This window comes from Bactrocera dorsalis, chromosome 6 (genome assembly GCF_023373825.1).
Source record: "Bactrocera dorsalis isolate Fly_Bdor chromosome 6, ASM2337382v1, whole genome shotgun sequence".
Classification (NCBI taxonomy): Eukaryota; Metazoa; Arthropoda; class Insecta; order Diptera; family Tephritidae; genus Bactrocera; species Bactrocera dorsalis.
The window spans coordinates 13521883-13543458 of NC_064308.1; the positions used below are offsets into that span (position 1 = coordinate 13521883).

General features: G+C 36.4%; 1 protein-coding gene and 2 long non-coding RNA genes across 26 annotated transcripts in view; 1 reads left to right on the forward strand and 2 right to left on the reverse strand.

Moving 5' to 3' along the window:
- Nucleotides 1-4356: 4356 nt before the first annotated feature.
- On the reverse strand, nucleotides 4357-6241 carry LOC125779220 (uncharacterized). Its single transcript, XR_007423189.1, has 4 exons — nucleotides 6116-6241; nucleotides 5199-5287; nucleotides 4992-5136; nucleotides 4357-4938 (listed from the first exon to the last, which is right to left on the reverse strand). It is a non-coding gene; the product is annotated as an uncharacterized LOC125779220 (long non-coding RNA).
- A 1837-nt stretch (nucleotides 6242-8078) lies between these two features.
- Nucleotides 8079-11247, reverse strand: LOC125779210 (uncharacterized). Its single transcript, XR_007423178.1, has 3 exons — nucleotides 10492-11247; nucleotides 10254-10431; nucleotides 8079-10194 (listed from the first exon to the last, which is right to left on the reverse strand). It is a non-coding gene; the product is annotated as an uncharacterized LOC125779210 (long non-coding RNA).
- A 7630-nt stretch (nucleotides 11248-18877) lies between these two features.
- The window catches only part of LOC105227083 (muscle calcium channel subunit alpha-1), a 133193-nt gene continuing 130494 nt past the window's right edge, over nucleotides 18878-21576 (forward strand). For 4 of the 24 annotated variants that reach the window (XR_007423112.1, XM_049459516.1, XM_049459517.1 and 1 more), the window contains exon 1: nucleotides 19083-19258. Coding sequence is in view for 18 of the 24 variants with exons in the window: in XM_049459516.1 (XP_049315473.1) it covers nucleotides 19153-19258 (106 nt within the window). In the remaining 6 variants the exon portion in view is untranslated. Of the gene's footprint in view, nucleotides 18972-19075; nucleotides 19259-19293; nucleotides 19658-19686; nucleotides 19806-21576 lie in introns of those variants that run through there. The other 20 variants (XM_049459515.1, XM_049459528.1, XM_049459529.1 and 17 more) reach the window with 15 other exon arrangements.

The following is a 21576-nucleotide window of genomic DNA, read 5'->3' on the forward strand; positions in this document are numbered from 1 at the left end:
TCTTGCATATTCGAAATCACTACGCTGGGGCTAAAGCGCTGGTTGCGCTTCTTCGAGAACGCATATGGTTAATTAATGCCCGAGAAGCTTGCAGTAGAACCGTAGGAAACTGTATACATTGTTTTCATTACAAGCCGAAGTTGCAAAACCAAATAATGGGAAATTTGCCAGCTGAAAGACTTCGAGCACTACGGCCCTTTCTTATATGTGGCGTAGATTTTTGTGGTCCGATATACACAACTCTAAAAATACGCGGTCGACCACCCGTAAAAACATACATTGCAGTTTTCGTTTGCTTCACTTCAAAAGCAGTACATTTAGAATTAGTTTCGGACCTATCTTCTAATTCATTTATTTTCGCCCTAAAAAGGTTCATTGGACGCCAAGGGATGCCGACGAAGATATTCAGCGACAACGACACCAACTTCGTCGGCGCCGACCGCAAGCTGCGCGAGCTGAAAGAGGCGTTTCTTGCCCAGTCAGCAGAAGTGAAAGGATTCGCCGCAGAAGAAGGATTCAACTTCACCTTTATACCACCGAGGGCGCCGCACTTCGGCGGGTTATGGGAAGCCGCGGTGAAGGCCGCCAAGCATCACGTCGTTCCCGTAATCGGCAACGCGCTACTGACCGCAGAGGAACTGTCAACACTACTGGCAGAAGTGGAGGTTATCCTCAATTCTCGCCCCTCAACACCGTTGAGCCAGGACCCCAACGACGGAGAGGCACTAACCCCAGCGCGTCTACTAATAGGATGCTCCCTGCGGGCTTTACCCCCAGAGAAGGTGCCAGTGGATCCGGTTCGTTGTTGCGAGAGATGGCAACTTGTTTGCTCTCTCAAGCAACAGTTTTGGCGACAGCGGTCCAAAACATATCTGACGGGCCTTCAGGATCGCAACAAGTGGCTGCACCCCACTCGCAATCTGCAGCTCAAAGACCTCGTCCTCGTCCACGAGGACAACGTGCCGCCACAGCAGTGGGTACTCGGCCGCGTCGTCGCCACCGTCGAAGGGCAAGACGGCAAGGTGCGAGTCGCAGACGTGGCGACTAAGGCGGGCACAATTAAGCGTCCCATTCACAAGCTAGCCTTGCTTCCAATGGAGGTTGAAGGAAATTGATCCTATCAAGGTGGCCGGTGTTGCGTCAAGCGACATATATACAAATTTATACCTAAAATAAAAATAATAAATGAATTATAAAACATTGAATTATAAAAATTATGAAATATTGAATTGTTATAAACTAAATTAAGAAAATCTATTATAAAATACTTACCCTAACAATGTTAAATATACTCACCTTAATCTATTACCATAATCTGTTATAATATTGAACGAAAAGTTGAAGATTATTATACTTACCCCTTATTGATACATATTTATTTTACCACTAGTTTAAGCCGTTAGTTTTAAGATTTAGGCTTAGCAATTAGATTAAGAAATAAAGAACTTCAATTGTAATTGAACCGTACAACCGAACGCACGCGCCTTTTTTCGTTACTCGCAATTAATAAGTATTTTTCGCGACAGGTAATTGGGGAATTTAAAATTGCGCATCCCTAAATAATTTTCGTGTTTCAAAAACGCTTGAAACTTTTTCAATGTCTACGACATATTGATGAAAGAGTCTCCGACATTTCAAAATATGATTTTCCTGATTTTGTCGCATCATAATTCTATGTGCATAACCATAAACTTATGCAAACTGTAATCAATTGCGTGATTATATCTAAATGCAGCACCAACAACAGCAAACAATATTAACGTAGATTTGTGCGGCATGCCTTGCCCGATCGTGCAACACGTTCCCTAGTATTTGCAATCTCTAGTTCTCGCTGTTCTTGCGATTGATCTTCCCTTTCGTTTGATCTATTTTGCATTCTACGCGACTGACGTCCAATGTCAGCTCTTGCTCTTCGTGGCATTTTTAGAAGAAACTAAACTAAAGATAATAAAGAACTTCAGTAATAAATTGATGAAATCCAGCAAATTCTGGACTCGAAAAGCTGAAAATGTGTCAAAATTCAATTAAAAATTGGCCAAAAAATCGAAATAATTTTTGTCTTACCGTTCGGAAGCGAAAATGAAACGTTCGAGATCGTCTGCACTCGAAAAGCACCAAAAAGTGACGAAAAGACGCGAAAATCAATTAAAAATTGGCCAAAAAATCCAAGTAAATTTTTGCTCACTGATCGGACATTAAACAAAAAAAATTCACTCAATTTTTTAATTTTTTTTCACAATATATCAAATTTGTGATTATGTCACTTGTAACAATCAGAACACTTGTTTAGCAAAACAATCGATTTTTATCTCAGTAATCATTGTTTTTTTTTAATTTTGTTTAACAAAATATTCAAATTAAAACGATGATTAGATCGAAAATTAATTTATTTTTATCAAAATACTCACCAAAAAATGCGAAGAAATTAATATTTTCAAAAATTGATTAAGATAAGATCAATCACCAATGACGGTTAAAGAGAAAAGAGAAATGATAACAAATTGCTATTTGCATCACTCCGTGCAATGGTCTCCAATACACAAACGACCAAAATGTATTCAATACTAATGAATGCTGCATGCGGTACAAAAAAAGCCTGCGGCAAAAACACACTCACTTCACATACGCACCGCACACACATGCGTTATCGGATTTCAACCAAATATAAACCATATATGGACCACTGCCTACGTAGTGTGTAAGTTTGGTTGAAATCGTACGACGTGTTTATGATTAGTTCGGCGACGTACATATACGGACTTATTTATATATATATAGATTAAGTCCATCGAAAGTTCGCAAACATTGATTTAAGGTATTTAGCAACCAATACTATTAGAAATATTTCCAGCGCCTTTCCCAAACAAATATACATATATTGGGCTCAACTATGATGTCGTAGAGTCAAAAGAGAGAGAGATTTTTGGTGAGAGACATCACCATGGAATACCAATGGCTTCTAACCGTGCGATTCTGTAACGTGAGACAGTCCCAAGTCTCTAAATTTGAGATTTTAAGTTAGAGACAATTTTTGAAACATGAGACGATTTAACTATTCTGTAAGTGACAGTCACTAAAAATTTGCGAATAGGCCTGACCATCTGTCAAATTTCATTATTTAGAGATGTATCTAAAACCTGAATGAAAAAAGACTGTCGATAACAAATATTAAATTATCTTTAAAGCAGTAAAAAAGATTAATTACCAATTAAAATAAAAATAAAATGTTGTATTTGAAATACTCTAAAGCTAAAATTTATATGAAATTAAAATAAAAATAAAATGTTGTATTTGAAATACTCTAAAGCTAAAATTTATATGAAATTGATTTTTTTTTACTTTTGCTGATTGAGTTTTGTATAAATATAAACACCAACAATCGATTATTATCTCTGATGATCTCTATAAGTGAATTGTTAATACATTCAAAATGGAAAACAAAGATAAGTAAACGTTAAATTAAAGATTTGCTGTTATATTCTTTTACTTGTATATTATATAATTAACTGTTAAATTTCCAGAATCCTTGCGCACAACAAAAGATAAAATTGAATGCTACTTAACCTTTCTAGAGCTTCATCCAGAAATTAAGCTCCATAAAAACGATCCCACGCGACTCAGAAGGTTAGGAGAGCTGTGGATCGTGCTTGCTCAGCAGCTGAACGCCTTGAAAGGTCCAATACGTTCGCCTACCAAATGGAAGCAGGTAAATCTTTACATATACACTTATATACATACATATATATATTTCAATTGTAATAAATATCTTGTTTATTTTACAGTGTTTAAACTACTGGAAAAACCAGATTCAAGGGCAAGAAATGCCAAAGTAAATAGGGTATTGACTGGTGGAGGACCAATGCAGGAAATTCAATCCTCCGAGTTGGAAGAGCGGGCGATGGAAGCACTAGGGAGGACCGTTGTTGATGGACTGCCTGATGTCCCAACAATTGGAGTGGAGTTTGCGTATAATATGTATATAAACATAGTTTATTAGTATTATTTTTTAGTTTAGAACGACATTATAATAAATATGGATTCGCAGAGTCCGTCAGTAAGTGAAATGCCATCTACTTCACGTTCTCGAAGGCAGACTTCACAAGAAATGTTTCTTTTGAACAATATGGCAAGTGCTATTTTAAAGCTATCGGAAGCTGTTTTAAAAAAAATTAAGAAAATATATGTTTTTGTTCCTATTACTGTTTAAAATGTACATACACACAAAAGAATATGTTTAAGTTAAATTATTTTTATGTTCCTATTACTGTTTATAATGTACATACACCCAAAAGAAAATGTTTAAGTTAAATTATTTTTATGTTCCTATTAATGATTATAATGTACATACATGCACACAAAAGAAGACTGAATAATTTTTTTTTTTATGAAAATATAAATGAAAGATTTATTTGTAAAGATATTTATTTACAAAGATTGTGTGAGAGAATTTAAGCAGTTACGTCGTGCATTTATTCCTGCAGTGTAATACTGATTTGTTTGAGCTGGAAAATTATCATGGAAGGAAGAGTCCTCAAAGTTTTCAATGTCGATTTCATCGAAGTCACAAATACCATGTTCTTGCAAAATGTTGTGGAAAATTGAACAAGTATAAACTAAAAACGCGGCGTTTGAGGGTGTATACCTCAGTACTCGCTCTTTAGATAAGCAACGGAAATTAGACTTTAAAACACTAAAGGCTCTTTTAATTATGTTCCTGTTATAAAGAACTTTAATTGGTGCAGATGGGTTTGACATAGGAGTCAAAAGCCATGGCTCTAGTGGATATCCGGAGTCACCTAGAAGCCACTTAAATGAACCAGAAAAATGTTCCCTTAATAATTTTATTCTGGCCGGCGATGCTCTCGAAATTCCGGTGTCATGGCACTAGCCAGGAAAACGAGCATTTAAATGGCGAAAACTAAATTTGTCGTTACAAATCTAAAATTCATATATACATATATTAATTGTATTAAATTAATATTTTAACCTACCGCTTCTACGTTAATACTGTAGTAACCCTTTCGGTTCATATATTCATGTGGAATAACGTTAGACGACGAAGACGTTCCTATTATAGCAACATGGGTGCAGTCAATAGCACCAATCACTCCTTTTATTCCAAACTTATTATGGAAACTAGAAATATTTTTATGTTTTAATATACTTGTTTTAATTTAACTCATATATATATACTTTACCCCATTTTAATTGTGTTATAGTGCTCTGTTGCATTTGGGAAGCTTATTTCCACATTTTTGTGTTCCAACCAGTGATCTGCAGCAGAGTCCTGCACGAGTAATTAAAAAAGTAACATGTTAGCAAGCGGCGATGCCGATGCGGCGAGTACACGCTACGTAACGGTACTTTGGCATCGTGGGCATCGGCATCGAGGGTATCGGCATCGCGGGCATCGCCGATTACTAACATGTTACCAGTGGTCGGCATTTCTTAGAACAATTGTGGAAACTAACTTCACACGTACGCTTACGCTCTATCGCAGAGCCGCTCAAAATTTTTCATGCCTATACTCGGAGTATAGGCAAGCAAATGCAGTCGAAGCATGTACGCTATGACGCTAATTCTGCCAGCGTCAAAAATACACTCGAAATACAGGAATTCAGTTTCGAATAAGCATATAGAGGACTTAATGAGAATCAAAACTTACGATCTTGAAGTCGATATGGAAAAAATCATGGAAAGTTAAAAAAATTAACTTAAAATTATTGTTGTTCTTAATTGCTTTTTTAATCAAAAACCATAATTTTTTATTTTTTTCTAAATTTTTAATAACAAAATAACCAAATAGCACGATTTCACTCAGTGTACTAAGCAAGCGCGCGCACACAATCATACGCTAGCAGATATCAAATGTGTGATTGTATGCGTTGGTAAATAAATTGCGCATTATTTTGAGCGGCTCTGCTCTATCGTTCAGTCGTTGTCGAGCCAGCAACGAATTAACATCATGTAAGACTATAGCGTTTCATTTGCCATTGACGATACCAGATAGTAATCGTACGATGCCACGATGCCGCGATGCCGATGCGCAATGTTACCTTCGCATCGTGGTAATCGTCAGAAGTGTTACTTAGTAACGTAATCGTACGATGCCTACCTTAATCGTGCAGGCCTCTGGTATGTATGTACATATTTTCTTAGATTACACTACATACGTAATACTAAACTGCAGCATTAATCATGAAATACAATAAAATATTTAGGTACGTATGTACGGCAGCGACCCCACACTGTGCGAGCGGAATATGCAAGTTCCGACACGTTCATGATTCCATAATTTCTACGTAGGTACATATAAATTGGTCGCGATTGGTAGTCCAGATAATCGCGAACCCGTATAACTGAGGGCCGGATAAACGAGTTTCTACTGTACCTGCAAATAGTGCGGCGCCTGAACGTGTATTTTCCTTAGCAGGCAATTTAATAACTGATAAAAGAAACCGACTTGCACCCAAAACCGTAGATAATATAATATTCCTGAATTCTATATTTAAGACTAACTAATATGGCAATAAGACCTTAGAAATTTAAAAAACAAAAATATACAATGATATTGAGAAGAAATTTTGTGCAATACCTCAACCTTAATATACATATATTTAGAAGCTATTCTTATAATATAACTTGTATCTTTGGAGTTGAATCTTATGTATGTACATAAATCTTGAAGAAAATGTTATGCTTATTATTTTTATTTTTTACCGAAATTAACTGTAGTTTGTTATTTTGCTTTTTGATAATAATTCATGTAATTTTCATACCATTAAACTGATGTGATTTTTATTTTTAATTTTAATTACATTGAAAGGGACTGAATTATCATTTTATAAAATAAAATGTAATATTATAAGTGATAACATAATAATGTAAGTATGTATGTATGTATATGTGATTTTTTTTAATAATAGAGAAAATTAACACAAAATATGAAAATCCAGTTTTTTATTTTATTATATCTAGTCTAGTCTAGTTCGTAATGGCTTTCTTAGCCTTTGGTTCATAGCGTTACGGCTCAAGTGGCTTGCGCACAATTGAGCTTCTTCGTATATTCACAAGTGTTTTGTATTCATGAATGTCAGAGAATCCTAAGCCAGTGGTCGGCATTTCATAGCAAAATTTTGCAAACTAACTTCACACATACGCTTACGCTCTATCGTTCAGTCGTTGTCGAGACAGCAACGAATTAACATCACGTAAGACTATAGCGCAAAACCAAATATGGCCTGCGAGAAATACTTTATGATTCTAAATGCCTTGCATTGCATGGCAGCATTTTATGTTCCAAGTCTTTTAAAGATAATAGGGAATATATCCTTAAAAGTCATTTAGTTTTATATATTATATTTTAAATTTTGCTTATAAAATTTGTTTAATTTAAATTCCAATTTCTCACTGGGCTACTGTTTTTTCGTGCTCACAAACACAGTGACAGATTCTCTCATGCCGACCACTGACTTATACTCATTCCGTGAATAATTTGGTTGCTTCATACCAGTGGTCGGCATGAGAGGATCTGTCACTGCGTTGGCTCAAAGTAGCCCAGTGAAATTGTTAAAATTAAGCAATTTTAATTATTAATTAATAGTATAATGAAAATTAACAAATTGTCTGAGGATATATTCCCTATTATCTTTAAAAGACTTGGAACATAAAATTGCATGGCATCAAAGGCATTTAGAACCATAAAATATTTCTCGCAGGGCATATTTCGTTTTGCGCTATGGTTTTGCGTGATGTTAATTCGTTGATGGCTCGACAACGACTGAACGATAGAGCGTAAGCGTACGTGTGAAGTTAGTTTGCAAAATTTTGCTATGAAATGCCGTAAGCTATCATACTCAACCAGTGGTCGGCATTTCATAGCACACAATTTTGCATAACTATACTTCGGACACTCATGGCCAGGCATGGGCAAAGTCTTAGCGCTAAAAGAGCGTAAGCTATCGTATACCAGTGGTCGGCATTTCATAGCAAAATTTTGCAAACTAACTTCACACGTCGCTTACGCTCTATCGTTCGAGCCATCAACGAATTAACGTCACGCAAGACTATAACGCAAAACGAAATATGCCCTGCAAGAAATATTTTATGGTTCTAAATGCCTTTGATGCCATGCAATGCCTTTTATGTTCCAAGTCTTTTAAAGATAATAGGGAATATATCCTCAAAAGACAATTTGTTAATTTTCATTATACTATTAATTAATAATTAAAATTGCTTAATTTTAATTCCAATTTCTCACTGGGCTACTTTTTTTTCGTGCTCACCAACACAGTGACAGATCCTCTCATGCCGACCACTGTCGTATACGTACACACACCGATTGTCACTAACACGCACAAGCGAAGAGCGTAAAACGAGCACTTACGATGGAACAAAGCAGGGATGGGCACCATCACAATCAAACAAGCATCACAAAATGAGATTGTGTTAGTGCGCTTACTGTGGGACCAAGCGTACCAGCAACCAAAAATAATCAGTCTGCTTGCAGATGTCGAACGAGCAGGTCTATGTCGCACGAAGCCGCAATGCTACGAATACGTATGTATATACATATGCACATTTTTAAGAATATGTGCATAAACCATTGAATATAAAATATAATTATTTTTCATTTCAAGCAAGAATAAAATTTAAGTTATTAGTTAATTATAAATTAGTAATCTAATTCATTTAAAAACTTAAAAATAAATTAAATTTGTATATGAAAAGAAAATATAAATCTATATTTGAATTCATCGAATATTTTAAATATATAACGAAACTTCAATAAAGTTAAAGCTATTAGAAAATGAAAGCTATTATAATATGAAATATTATGAATACACATTTCAAGAGGTCAGTTAATTTCAAACAATTATCCGAGTGTCAAAAAAAAAAGAGTTCATTCTGTAATAAATTTAAGAAGGTTATTTATTTCTTTGTGAAAGATTATAAAATGTCTTTTTAAATTTTGCTTAAATACAAAATTTAAAACTATTTGACATAACAAGCACTGCGGCTTCCCAGAATTATTCAAAAGAAAAAAAATTCAAATTCCCACTCTGTCTGAAACGTTTTTTGGTCTTCCATGTTTATACTCGCATATGTGTTCATTTATATACGGCATACAACTCGTGCGCATCAACCTGCTCAGTTCAACTTCTGATTGCAGACTGATTTTAACATCGCTTTGTTCCATCGTAAGTGCTCGTTTTACGCTCTTCGCTTGTGCGTGTTAGTGACAATCGGTGTGTGTACGTATGCGATAGCTTACGCTCTTTTAGCACCTGCTAAGACTTTGCCCATGCCTGGAACAAAGCGATGTTAAAATCAGTCTGCAATCAGAAGTTGAACTGAGCAGGTTGATGCGCACGAGTTGTATGCCGTATATAAATGAACACATATGCGAGTATAAACATGGAAGACCAAAAAACGTTTCAGACAGAGTGGGAATTTGAATTTTTTTTTCTTTTGAATAATTCTGGGAAGCCGCAGTGCTTGTTATGTCAAATAGTTTTAAATTTTGTATTTAAGCAAAATTTAAAAAGACATTTTATAATCTTTCACAAAGAAATAAATAACCTTCTTAAATTTATTACAGAATGAACTCTTTTTTTTTTGACACTCGGATAATTGTTTGAAATTAACTGACCTCTTGAAATGTGTATTCATAATATTTCATATTATAATAGCTTTCATTTTCTAATAGCTTTAACTTTATTGAAGTTTCGTTATATATTTAAAATATTCTATGAATTCAAATATAGATTTATATTTTCTTTTCATATACAAATTTAATTTATTTTTAAGTTTTTAAATGAATTAGATTACTAATTTATAATTAACTAATAACTTAAATTTTATTCTTGCCTGAAATGAAAAATAATTATATTTTATATTCAATGGTTTATGCACATATTCTTAAAAATGTGCATATGTATATACATATGTACGTATTCGTAGCATTGCGGCTTCGTGCGACATAGACCTGCTCGTTCGACATCTGCAAGCAGACTGATTATTTTTGGTTGCTGGTACGCTTGGTCCCACAGTAAGCGCACTAACACAATTTCATTTTGTGATGCTTGTTTGATTGTGATGGTGCCCATCCCTGCTCATGGCAGATAAATGGCTATTTCCAATCCAGTATTGGTATGAGCCATTTGAAAAAAAAAAATATAGCACTGAAACGAACTAGAAATAGTACACCAATGTTTAGTAAAAAATTCTAATTTAAAAGCATGAACACTCACCCGAATCTCAAAAGGAATAGCAGACTTTCGGAAACGATTATCGTGAGGTTTCAAGTAGTGCATAAGGTCCCAACACAACGATTTCGGAAAACGAAAATATTTTCTAAATATTCCTTCCTCCAATAAAAATGGATTCTCACTATTCCTTAAGTGCGCCAAATTCCTCCTGTTTGCATTTCTAATTGAAAGAAATTAATACATAATATTTTTATATTCATTGCTATTAAACAATGCTTACCTTTCTTCATTTTCATAAGTTTGTAAAATTAACAAAAAAGCTACGACTTCTTCGTCCAATGCTTGTTTTCTCTTTTCTTAATACGTTTGTGCCCTGTTTATTACCAGCTGACAAAATTAGAGACAATGTTTTGAGACTAGATCAAGAATGATAGAATACAAAATTAGGAGAACCGCCATTATGAAACGTCATAGTTGCGAGTTGAGAAGAACAAGAGTGAAAAACTGTCAAATGGCTTGCAAATTGTAAACAGAAAAGTGAACACTTTTGTAAATTCGCAAAATATTATTAATTCTTTCGATTTTAATGAAAAGTTTTAGTGAAGCGATTGAATATTGTTGAGTGAAAAGATTTGAATCATTTCTAAAGAAATATATCGGCCTATTGATAATAAAATCGTCTATTAAGTTGTGATTCAAATGGAGAAGGCGTTTCTTGTGTTGTATATAAATATATACTTATACTAGAGGACCCGTCCACGCTTCACTGTGGCTGATACATAGATAATACTACTACTACCATCTATATGATTTCTATTAGTTGGATTATAACTATTAGTTAATGAGATATAGCAACTTGTGTTAGTTTAAAAAAATCGATCATAAAGCATTTCATGTGTCAATAAAGCATTGTTTTTTTGTGAAAAATACTGTTGAATTTGGGCTCAGGGAAATCCACCGTTGAGTTGCAAAGTAGGTGCTCGCAAGTTCATAATCCAACAAAAACAACTAATTCTGAGAAGTGTTTAAGTACTCTCTAATCGCAATAAATAAAGAAATATAGCTCCATCATTTCCCGCTGGAGTCCAATCGACAGTCATTCTAGTGGACTGCACATGATGAAGTTGGTGGTGATGGTTTTCAGGCGTGGAAAAACGAAAAAGGCGGCTGGAAAGGTTGTGACATCAGTCTTTAGGGATGCACGTGGTATAATACATACTCAACGACTGATTACTGAACCATTTATAATCTATTTCACGGCGTTGCGTTGCAGTAAATACCCTACAAAGCGCTTTATTGCAATTCACGTATCGACCGTAGCGTTCAAGACCAATAACCGCCATATTGGTTCCTTTGATGACGTACTTACAAACGTATTTTATAGATTACACCAAACTGCAATACTAAACATTGATATGAGTTTTGAATGTGAATTAGACAACAGTGGAGAATATAGTACGATCAATATGTTCTCAACTTCGATATTCACTACTCTAAGTTGAATGGTAAATGTCCTGCCATTGTCGTCTGATGAGCTACGACGATAGAGTGGATATCCATCATTTCCAGTTTGCGTTTCCGAAAGAAAAGCACGTGGATAGTGTTTTTTGCATTTATTGCAAGTGGAATTGTGGTGTCTGCCAGGTCCATGCACCATATTGGTTTTCATCGCTTCGTAGAATAATGGATCTTTCTCTGCATGAGGAATTTCGGCAGAAATGATTTCATCAATTTGATCTGGTGTAACCACCATCCACCATTCAAAGAAAAATGTGTGCCTGGGACAAACCTCTTTTTTGCAACTCAACAGAGTACATCCAGCATCTGACTGCACCATACTCGTATATACATACGTTGCTTCAAGATAAAGTTCATCAAACACCGTAGCTGTTGTTTGAAAAGTCTTGCTGTATTATCGTGATGATCGCTTGCTGATTGATAGCGATCCATAATTCCACACATATGTCATCGCATCGTGGGAGTCTCATGAAGTTCTTGTGTCTTGAGCTGCCATACGTTGATGGCAAAAAGAACGCCGACCGATATTAGCGCGATGTCTTCGTTGCTTCGTAACAAATTTCAATCTGTAATTGATCACTTCGTTTGAAACACACATAAAGTTTTCACTGAATAATTTTCAATAATTTTTCCGGAATAAAAAAGTAAGCGACCGAAATTGAACGATTCAAATAATTTACAAATCAAAATATTGAAAAACAAAACAAAAAAGAAGTGTATGAAAAGTCTTCTTCTTCTTCTTTACTGGCGTAGACACCGCTTACGCGATTATAGCCGAGTCAACAACAGCGCGCCAATCGTTTCTTCTCTTCGCTACGTGGCGCCAATTGGATATTCCAAGCGAAGCCAGGTCCTTCTCCACTTGGTCCTTCCACCGGAGTGGAGGTCTTCCTCTTCCTCTGCTTCCCGCGGCGGGTACTGCGTCGAATACTTTCAGAGCTGGAGTGTTTTCATCCATCCGGACAACATGACCTAGCCAGCGTAGCCGCTGTCTTTTAATTCGCTGAACTATATCGATGTCGTCGTATATCTCGTACAGCTCATCGTTCCATCGGATGCGGTATTCGCCGTGGCCAACGCGCAAAGGACCATAAATCTTCCGCAGAACTTTTCTCTCGAAAACTCGCAACGTCGACTCATCGGTTGTTGTCATCGTCCAAGCCTCTGCACCATATAGCAGGACGGGAATTATGAGCGACTTATAGAGTTTGGTTTTTGTTCGTCGAGAGAGGACTTTACTTTTCAATTGCCTACTCAGTCCGAAGTAGCACCTGTTGGCAAGAGTAATCCTGCGTTGGATTTCTAGGCTGACATTGTTGGTGGTGTTAATGCTGGTTCCTAAATAGACGAAATTATCTACAACTTCAAAGTTATGACTGTCAACAGTGACGTGAGTGCCAAGTCGCGAGTGCGACGACTGTTTGTTTGATGACAGGAGATATTTCGTCTTGCCCTCGTTCACTGCCAGACCCATTTGCGTTGCTTCCTTGTTCAGTCTGGAGAAAGCAGAACTAACGGCGCGGGTGTTGAGACCGATGATATCAATATCATCGGCATACGCCAGCAGCTGTACACTCTTATAAAAGATTGTACCTGCTCGGTTCAGTTCTGCAGCTCTAATAATTTTCTCCAGCAGCAGATTGAAAAAGTCGCACGATAGGGAGTCGCCTTGTCTGAAACCTCGTTTGGTATCGAACGGCTCGGAGAGGTCCTTCCCGATCCTGACGGAGCTTTTGGTCCCGCTCAACGTCAGTTTACTCAGTCGTATTAGTTTTGCGGGGATACCAAATTCAGACATTGCGGCATAAAGGCAGCTCCTTTTCGTGCTATCGAAAGCAGCTTTGAAATCGACGAATAGGTGGTGAGTGTCGATTCTCCTTTCACGGGTCTTTTCCAAGATTTGGCGCATGGTGAATATCTGGTCGGTTGTTGATTTTCCAGGTCTGAAGCCACATTGATAAGGTCCAATCAGTTTGTTGACGGTGGGCTTTAATCTTTCACACAATACGCTCGATAGAACCTTGTACGCGATGTTGAGGAGGCTAATCCCACGGTAGTTGGCGCAGATTGTGGGGTCTCCTTTTTTATGGATTGGGCATAGCACACTTAAATTCCAATCGTTGGGCATGCTCTCATCCGACCATATTTTGCAAAGAAGCTGATGCATGCTCCTTATCAGTTCTTCGCCGCCGTGTTTGAATAGCTCGGCCGGCAATCCGTCTGCCCCTGCCACTTTGTTGTTCTTCAGGCGGGCAACTGCTATTCGAACTTCGTCATGGTCGGGCAATGGAACGTCTGCTCCATCGTCATCGATTGGGGTATCGGGTTCGCCTTCTCCTGGTGCTATGTGTTCACTGCCATTCAGCAGGCTGGAGAAGTGTTCCCTCCATAATCTAAGTATGCTCTGGGCATCGGTGGCTAGATCACCTTTGGGGGTTCTACAGGAGTATGCTCCGGTCTTGAAACCTTCTGTAAGTCGCCGCATTTTTTCGTAGAATTTTCGAGCATTACCCCTGTCGGCCAGCTTATCAAGCTGTTCGTACTCACGCATTTCGGCCTCTTTCTTCTTCTGTCTGCAAATGCGTCTCGCTTCCCTCTTCAACTCTCGGTATCTATCCCATCCCGCACGTGTTGTGGTCAACCGTAACGTTGCGAGGTAGGCAGCCTGTTTTCTCTCCGCTGCGACACGGCACTCCTCATCGTACCAGCTGTTCTTTTGCACTTTCCGAAAACCAATGGTTTCGGTTGCAGCTGTACGTAAGGAGTTTGAAATGCCGTCCCACAGTTCCCTTATACCGAGTTGTTGACGAGTGCTCTCAGAGAGCAGGAGTGCAAGCCGAGTAGAAAATCGTTCGGCTGTCTGTTGTGATTGCAGCTTCTCGACGTCGAACCTTCCTTGTGTTTGTTGGCGTGCGTTTTTTGCTGCACAGAGGCGGGTGCGAATCTTGGCTGCAACAAGATAGTGGTCCGAGTCGATGTTAGGACCTCGGAGCGCACGCACATCTAAAACACTGGAGACGTGTCTTCCGTCTATCACAACATGATCGATCTGGTTGGTGGTTTTTCGATCCGGAGACAGCCAGGTAGCTTGATGTATCTTCTTATGCTGGAATCTAGTACTACAGATAGCCACATTTCGCGTCCCGGCGAAGTCGATCAGCCTCAACGCATTTTGGGATGTTTCCTCATGGAGGCTGAATTTACCGTCCGTTTTGCCAAAGATACCTTCTTTGCCCATCCTGTCGTTGAAGTCGCCAAGCGCAATTTTGACATCGTGGTGGGGGCAGCTTTCATAGGTGCGCTCCAAGCACTCATAAAAAACATCTTTGGTCACATCGTCCTTCTCTTCCGTCGGGGCGTGGGCGCAAATCAGCGATATGTTGAAGAACCTCGCTTTGATGCGGATTGTGGCTAGACGTTCATTCTCCGGAGTGAATGATAGTACTCGGCGACGGAGTCTCTCTCCCACCACGAATCCAACACCAAACTTGCGCTCCTTTATATGGCCGCTGTAGTAAATGTCACAAGGACCTACTCGTCTCTGTCCTTGTCCCGTCCATCGCATTTCTTGGACGGCGGTGATGTCAGCCTTTATCTTTACGAGGACATCTACCAGCTGGGCAGCGGCACCTTCCCAATTAAGGGACCGGACATTCCAGGTGCATGCCCTCAAATCATAGTCCTTATTTCGTTTGCCATGGTCGTCATCAAAAGGGGGGTCTCTCATCCGAGGCTGTGTTTGCTTTTTCATTGGGGGTGTTTTTTTACGTGGCGGGTCCCAAACCCAGCGCACAACCCTATGCAGGGGATGTTTCGCCTTCTCACGTTAGCTCGCCTTCAAACGGATGTTCTTAGGCTACCCAGAGGATACTTGGTCAAAGACCGGAAGTCGTGAGCTGCTTGAGTCATATGTAAAAGAATCGTTTCTGGCCACTCCCAAGTGAATGGCGATCAGAGAACTTTCCTCACTTGCGTGAACTTCTACACATGACTCCATCCTCCGTATGAAAAGTCACTTTTTGGAAATTTCCAATTTTTCGACTATTCCTTATGAAAAGTATATGGTTTTTTTATATCTAACCCTTTCCAGATCCACAGCGAACAACTTCTGATTTCATGAAGATTGGTTCCGCCGTTCTCGAGCGTTAGCGTTACTAACAAACGAACAATCATTTTTACTTACATATGTATGTATGTATGTATATACAAAATAAAACGTTTGTATGGGAAAAAGAAAAGGGCTGTTTTTAGGGGTTTCCGGCAACTTTCGTAATTTTTTCTTACATAAGAACCTTCTCCTAATAATAACAAATACAACAAAAAAAAAAAAATCAGCCAAATCGGTTCAGCCGTTTATGAGTGATGAAATTACAAAGAAAGTGGCATTGATTTTTATATATATAGATTATAAGTTCAGATGTATCAGATGTATGAAATTATGATAAAAGAATTGTGAAATTAATTAATTAAAGAGGATTTAGTATTAAATATATCATTTCTTTTGCAAAATAACATCCATTTTTTGGCAACTTTTCGGCCGAAAAACGGAAAAAACTCGTTTTCGATCCTTTAGTTGCATAATAATTATTACAACAAGCCACTGCACATTTCATTTTAAAAAATTAATATATTTATGCTTAGAAATTTAAATAAATACAACAGTACACTTTCACTGGTTTTCTTCATTTGAACAATTTCCACACATGCTACTCTATTTATTGTGGATGTGCCTAAAACTACTTACATATGTCTTTTCTCGCAACAATATTCTAAACATTCCACTGAAATTTATCCTGCAAAGACGAATGAATTAATATTATTTTGGGAATTTCCAAAAGTGTTTACTTTTCTGTTTACAATTTGTATGCATTTCTATGCTTGTTCTTCTCAACGCAAAAGTGTGACGTCACGAAATTGTTGCACAATGTATTTGTTTCTGTAAGAATTGTCAAGAGCTAAACCGAAAAAAACTAACGGTAAACTAGTGTCGTAATCTTATATTCTATCATTCTTGGACTAGATACTAGAGACTGTATTGTGAATAGTAACTAGTCTCAAATTGAAACTTTACCTCAAAATGTCTGAAATAGTGACTAGAGACTGCTTACAGAATCTCGCTATAAGTATGTCTTCACATCGATTTTACTTGGGTTAATCGATCTTTTATTATATATATTATTTGAGAGTCAATGATGTTATCGAAATAAAAGTTTGCATAGAGAGTGTGTACAAATTATATTTTTGCGGTTTTATTTGGAATTTATTATTTTTTTAATTAATATTTATAATTATATTATTATAATTTTTTGAAGAAAACTGATGAATACAAGTTTTATGTTTATGGCGATTTAACTCCTCTTGCTGATGGCCACTTTCGTAATGATCGATCAAATGATTTTGCATTTGCTCGTAACCTTCTGACACTGTCAACTAGCGTCAGTATTTTTCTACATTATTAGTACCGTTATGCATTTAATGTGCAGGAATTCCAGAAATGTGAACGTCATCATCACTATTTACTTTGTGGTTGATGCAAGGTTGCTGCGTTTGACAGCAAAGCATCAAAATTCTTACGTTATTCCAGGAATAAGAAAATGGAGAACAAAATAGATCAGTCAAAAGCGATTTCTAACATAATCCAGCATACGAAAATGGGTAGCAAAATCAATCATCCAAAGATGATACCTTAACTGGTGTAACAGAGATAAAGAGATCCCCAACTCTCCTGTCACTGGAAATAGGAGAACCGCTCACCTACCGAACTTTGACAGTTCACTGGATGGGGTAGGTTTTGACGTTTTGCAATTGGAATGACTGGAACGGCCAGAGTGAAATTAAACCAAAAATATTTGTGAACGGAGGAATTTGTTGCCGCCGTTCAAGATCGCTAATAAAAGAATAAAACAAAGAAAATCAAAGAAAATGCGAAATTTAAATATATTTCATGAAACGTTTTGCAATTTGATGCATAGTAGAATCAATTTTCAATTACAAATGATTAAAAACATTTATTAATTGAGAACTAACAGGCTTTATTCACCTTATTAAGTATAGAAAGATAAAAAGTCAGTTGTTTTAATATACCATAAAATCATACAAAAGAATTTAAGTAGTTTCGCCATGTATTAAAAGTCCAATATATAATAATTTGCAATCATAATAAATGTTGGGTGTTTTAATATTAATGCCCACAAATTCTTATTTTGTTTTATCTGGCCACAATGGAAAATGTTATAAAAAAACGCTTATTTTGAGGCGCTCTCACACTGGAATAAGTTGGGCATCCCATTATCCCTGGTATATATTTCACAAAATTAGACCATAACTTTTCACATTCCCAGTTATCAAATATCTGAATCTCAATGCTTATCGGAAATGCCGGTCAATATGTGAGGTACTTTAATCTGAGAGCACTGTTTTCTGATAATATTATGTCGTGTTGCGAAAAATGTATAACATCGGCTTAATACACCCCCTATACCTAAATAATATAACTATTTTCGAACTTTGCGAAATAAGAGGAGCTAAATTTAACTGTGGATAGCATCCACGTTCGGCCAGAGGATACTTTGCAGCGTATTGGTCTTAATAGAAATCAAACGAACTTCATCCCGACAGTCAAGAGAGATGTGATCTGAAAAATTTCTTTAGATTTTTTAGGATTACCTTGGACAATGACAAATGCTAAATTTCTTAAAGAATTTCTCTTATCTTGTCAAATAAAAATTTGTTCCATACAAGAACTAGATTTTGATCGTACAGTTTGTGTGGCAACTAGATCCGATCTGCAAAATTTATCCAAGATTGGACAGTAATCAAAGTAATCAAAATACGGAAGCATTTGTTATTTTGAGTATGTTGTTGCGATGCAGACGAAAATACACTGTGGTCTGCATTTATGGGCATTTATCTCATATTTGAATAAGTTTCATGTTGTTTGTGATATTTCGAGTTCGATCGTTTTGGTCTTAATCCAGATATCACGTTAATTTGACTTTCGTTTTTCTCAATTAGGATTATAGGGGTTTTATATGTAAGTAAAATAAATGGTGCTGTAATCTCTAACTCAGGGATGATATTGCAACTGTATATTGGTTCTATTCGAACACTTTGTTCCTATAAATCATTTACGACTATATGTCCTGGTGTTATTAAATGTTAAAATGTTTCTAACTAAAATACAAAACATACGAAAAGAATTTATTTGCAATATTTTACTTCTTATTTTATTTAGTTTCAAATGTAATAAATAAATAATTTGTTACTATTTTAATTTAATCAGCTCACATTGCCTACCGTATGTTCATTTGGTAGCAAATTATTAAACTTGGTGTAATGTAAAAATGATTAGTGTACTGCATTTGCATACAATAAAATTGTTAAATATAAACTTTTTGACAAAAATTAACATTTATTTTGTAAAATGTTAATGCTGCAGAAAGAAATCCGCAAAAAAAATTACATATATCCGTTTGAAATCAATTTTACATGTAATGAAAAACTTTATAAAGGCCGCGACAATGTTTTAGGTGAAAATGTATATGTGTTGTGACCGTATTGTATTTGTAGTGTGGTAGAATGATGATGGCATGTTTATTCTAGTTCATCAGTTTATTTGTTAAAGTTGACGATCGCAAGTGTAACGTTCAGACGTATCCAGATGCTGTTCGCTGTACTTAAACAAATTTTTGTGAATAATTTTGTTTAAAATTAAAATTTTAGTGAAAATATTGAACATGGAAGTAAATCCTGCAAGTGTTTCGAAAATTGTTAAGTACGAAAATAAGGCACTTCACATTTCAGGTTTCTAAAACAGAAAAGTGATGCTACATTAAGCAAAAAAAGAAAATCACACGTGCGCGAACGAAACGAGTGAATATTTGTAGTGCTACTTGCTCTTGAGGGATGATATACTCCTATGTATGTATGTATGTATATGTTTGTATATATGTTTAGACGTACACATATGAATATAATATATAGCGGTATATTTGAGCATAATGCCTCGCTCACAAGAATTTTGTGTTCCGAATTGCCCGAAAACGTATTCTATTGATATGAATATAAAATTGTGAAGTGAGTAATGTATTTTCAAAAACGCATTTTAGAAAATGGAAACGAGTTTTGCACTTGCTTTGATTTTTAAGATAGCTACATAGATTTATGCAAAAACTTAAATATTTTTTCTCAATATATGGTATCTGCATATACATACTACATGGATACATATATGTACATATGTAGTAGACGAATTTAGATTTAAGTTTTCCAGCCAGAAGTATTGATTGCATTTGCATATAGTTTGGGTTTCTACTAAAATAGAAAAATTAAAATATATATTTACTAGTGGTTATATTGGAAATAATTAATATAAATTATAAAGACATAGAGGTAAAATAATCGAAGGCATCACCTAAACTTACAAAAACTTTTTTCAAAAAGGTATCGCTACTCTCCAGACAATATTGAACCTATCTACAAGAAGTTTAAATAAAAACCCAATGAAAGTCGTAAATAGTTTTCACAAAGTTATAAACAGATATGCATTTTAGTTGTCTTCAACTGCCTTCAACTCGGCAAGCGTTACTCTCCAGCGAGTCGAACAAAAGTTTTCAAAATAAAAGAAGAAAAAAGATGCATTTTCATTTGTCATTTGAACCATTTACATTAGTAAAAAGCGATCTGAGAAATGATGAATCTTTGCATTTTGCATATAATAACCTTAACAAAGTTATGTAGTTGAATTCGTGCTAGAGAATATGCTGATACCTTATCAAAATGGTATAACCATTCCTCGATGCTACCAAAGATTTGTTAACATATTTTATACAAGTTTTACAATAGTGAATTTTAGTAAGAAATGAAATTACAAAGATTCTATCCAATTGTTGAATGCATGTTTCCGAAGCCGAACTGAACCATTTTTTCAAAAATTATTGAATGAAAAGATACGTGAGCTTTAGTAAACTTCTGATTGATAAGTGGTTGTACATTTAGGTGTAATTAGATCGAATCCAGGTGTTTTATTAACTTAGCCAGGCCTGCCATAGTAAAACAAATTTTTTGACAAAATTCGGTTTTTTAATCAATGAAGTCCCTCCAATCAACAAACCGTACAATCTTCTATAAGTGTGTATAGCTTCTGGCATACGCCGATGATATTGATATCATTGACCTCAAAAACTGCGCCGTTAGTTCTGCTTTTTCCAGACTATATAAAGAAGCGACGAAGAACAATCAACGCATTCGCGACTTGGCTCGCACTTTACTGTTGACAGTCATAACTTTGAAGTCGTAGATACTTTCGTCTGCTTGGAACTAGCATCAATAACAAATATCAGTCTTTAAATTCAAAACAGAATCACTCTTGCCAACAGATGCTACTTTGGACTAAGTACGGAATTGAAAAGTAAAGTCCCATCTCGACGAACAAATATCAAACTCTAAAAGTCCCTAATTATTTCCGTTTTCCTAAATAGTGCGGAGGAATGGACAATGATATCATCTGATGAGTCGGCCTTAGGAGTGTTCGAGAGAAAGTTTTTGCGGAAAAGTTTTGGTTCTTTACGCAATGGTAACGGCGAGAACCGCAGTCGATGGAAAATGAGCTATACGAGATATACGACGACATTGGCATAGTTCAGCGAATCAAGAGATAGCGTCTGCGTTGGCTAGGTCATCCTGTTCACATGAAAGAGAACACTCCAGCTTTGAAGGTTTTCAATTCAATACCCGTCGGTAGAAGCAGAGGAAGAGGAAGACTTTCACTCCCTTGGAGAGATCAAGTGGAAAAGCACTTGGAATCCCGGCTTGGGGCTAAATATCGAATCAACGAGTTGTTAACTCG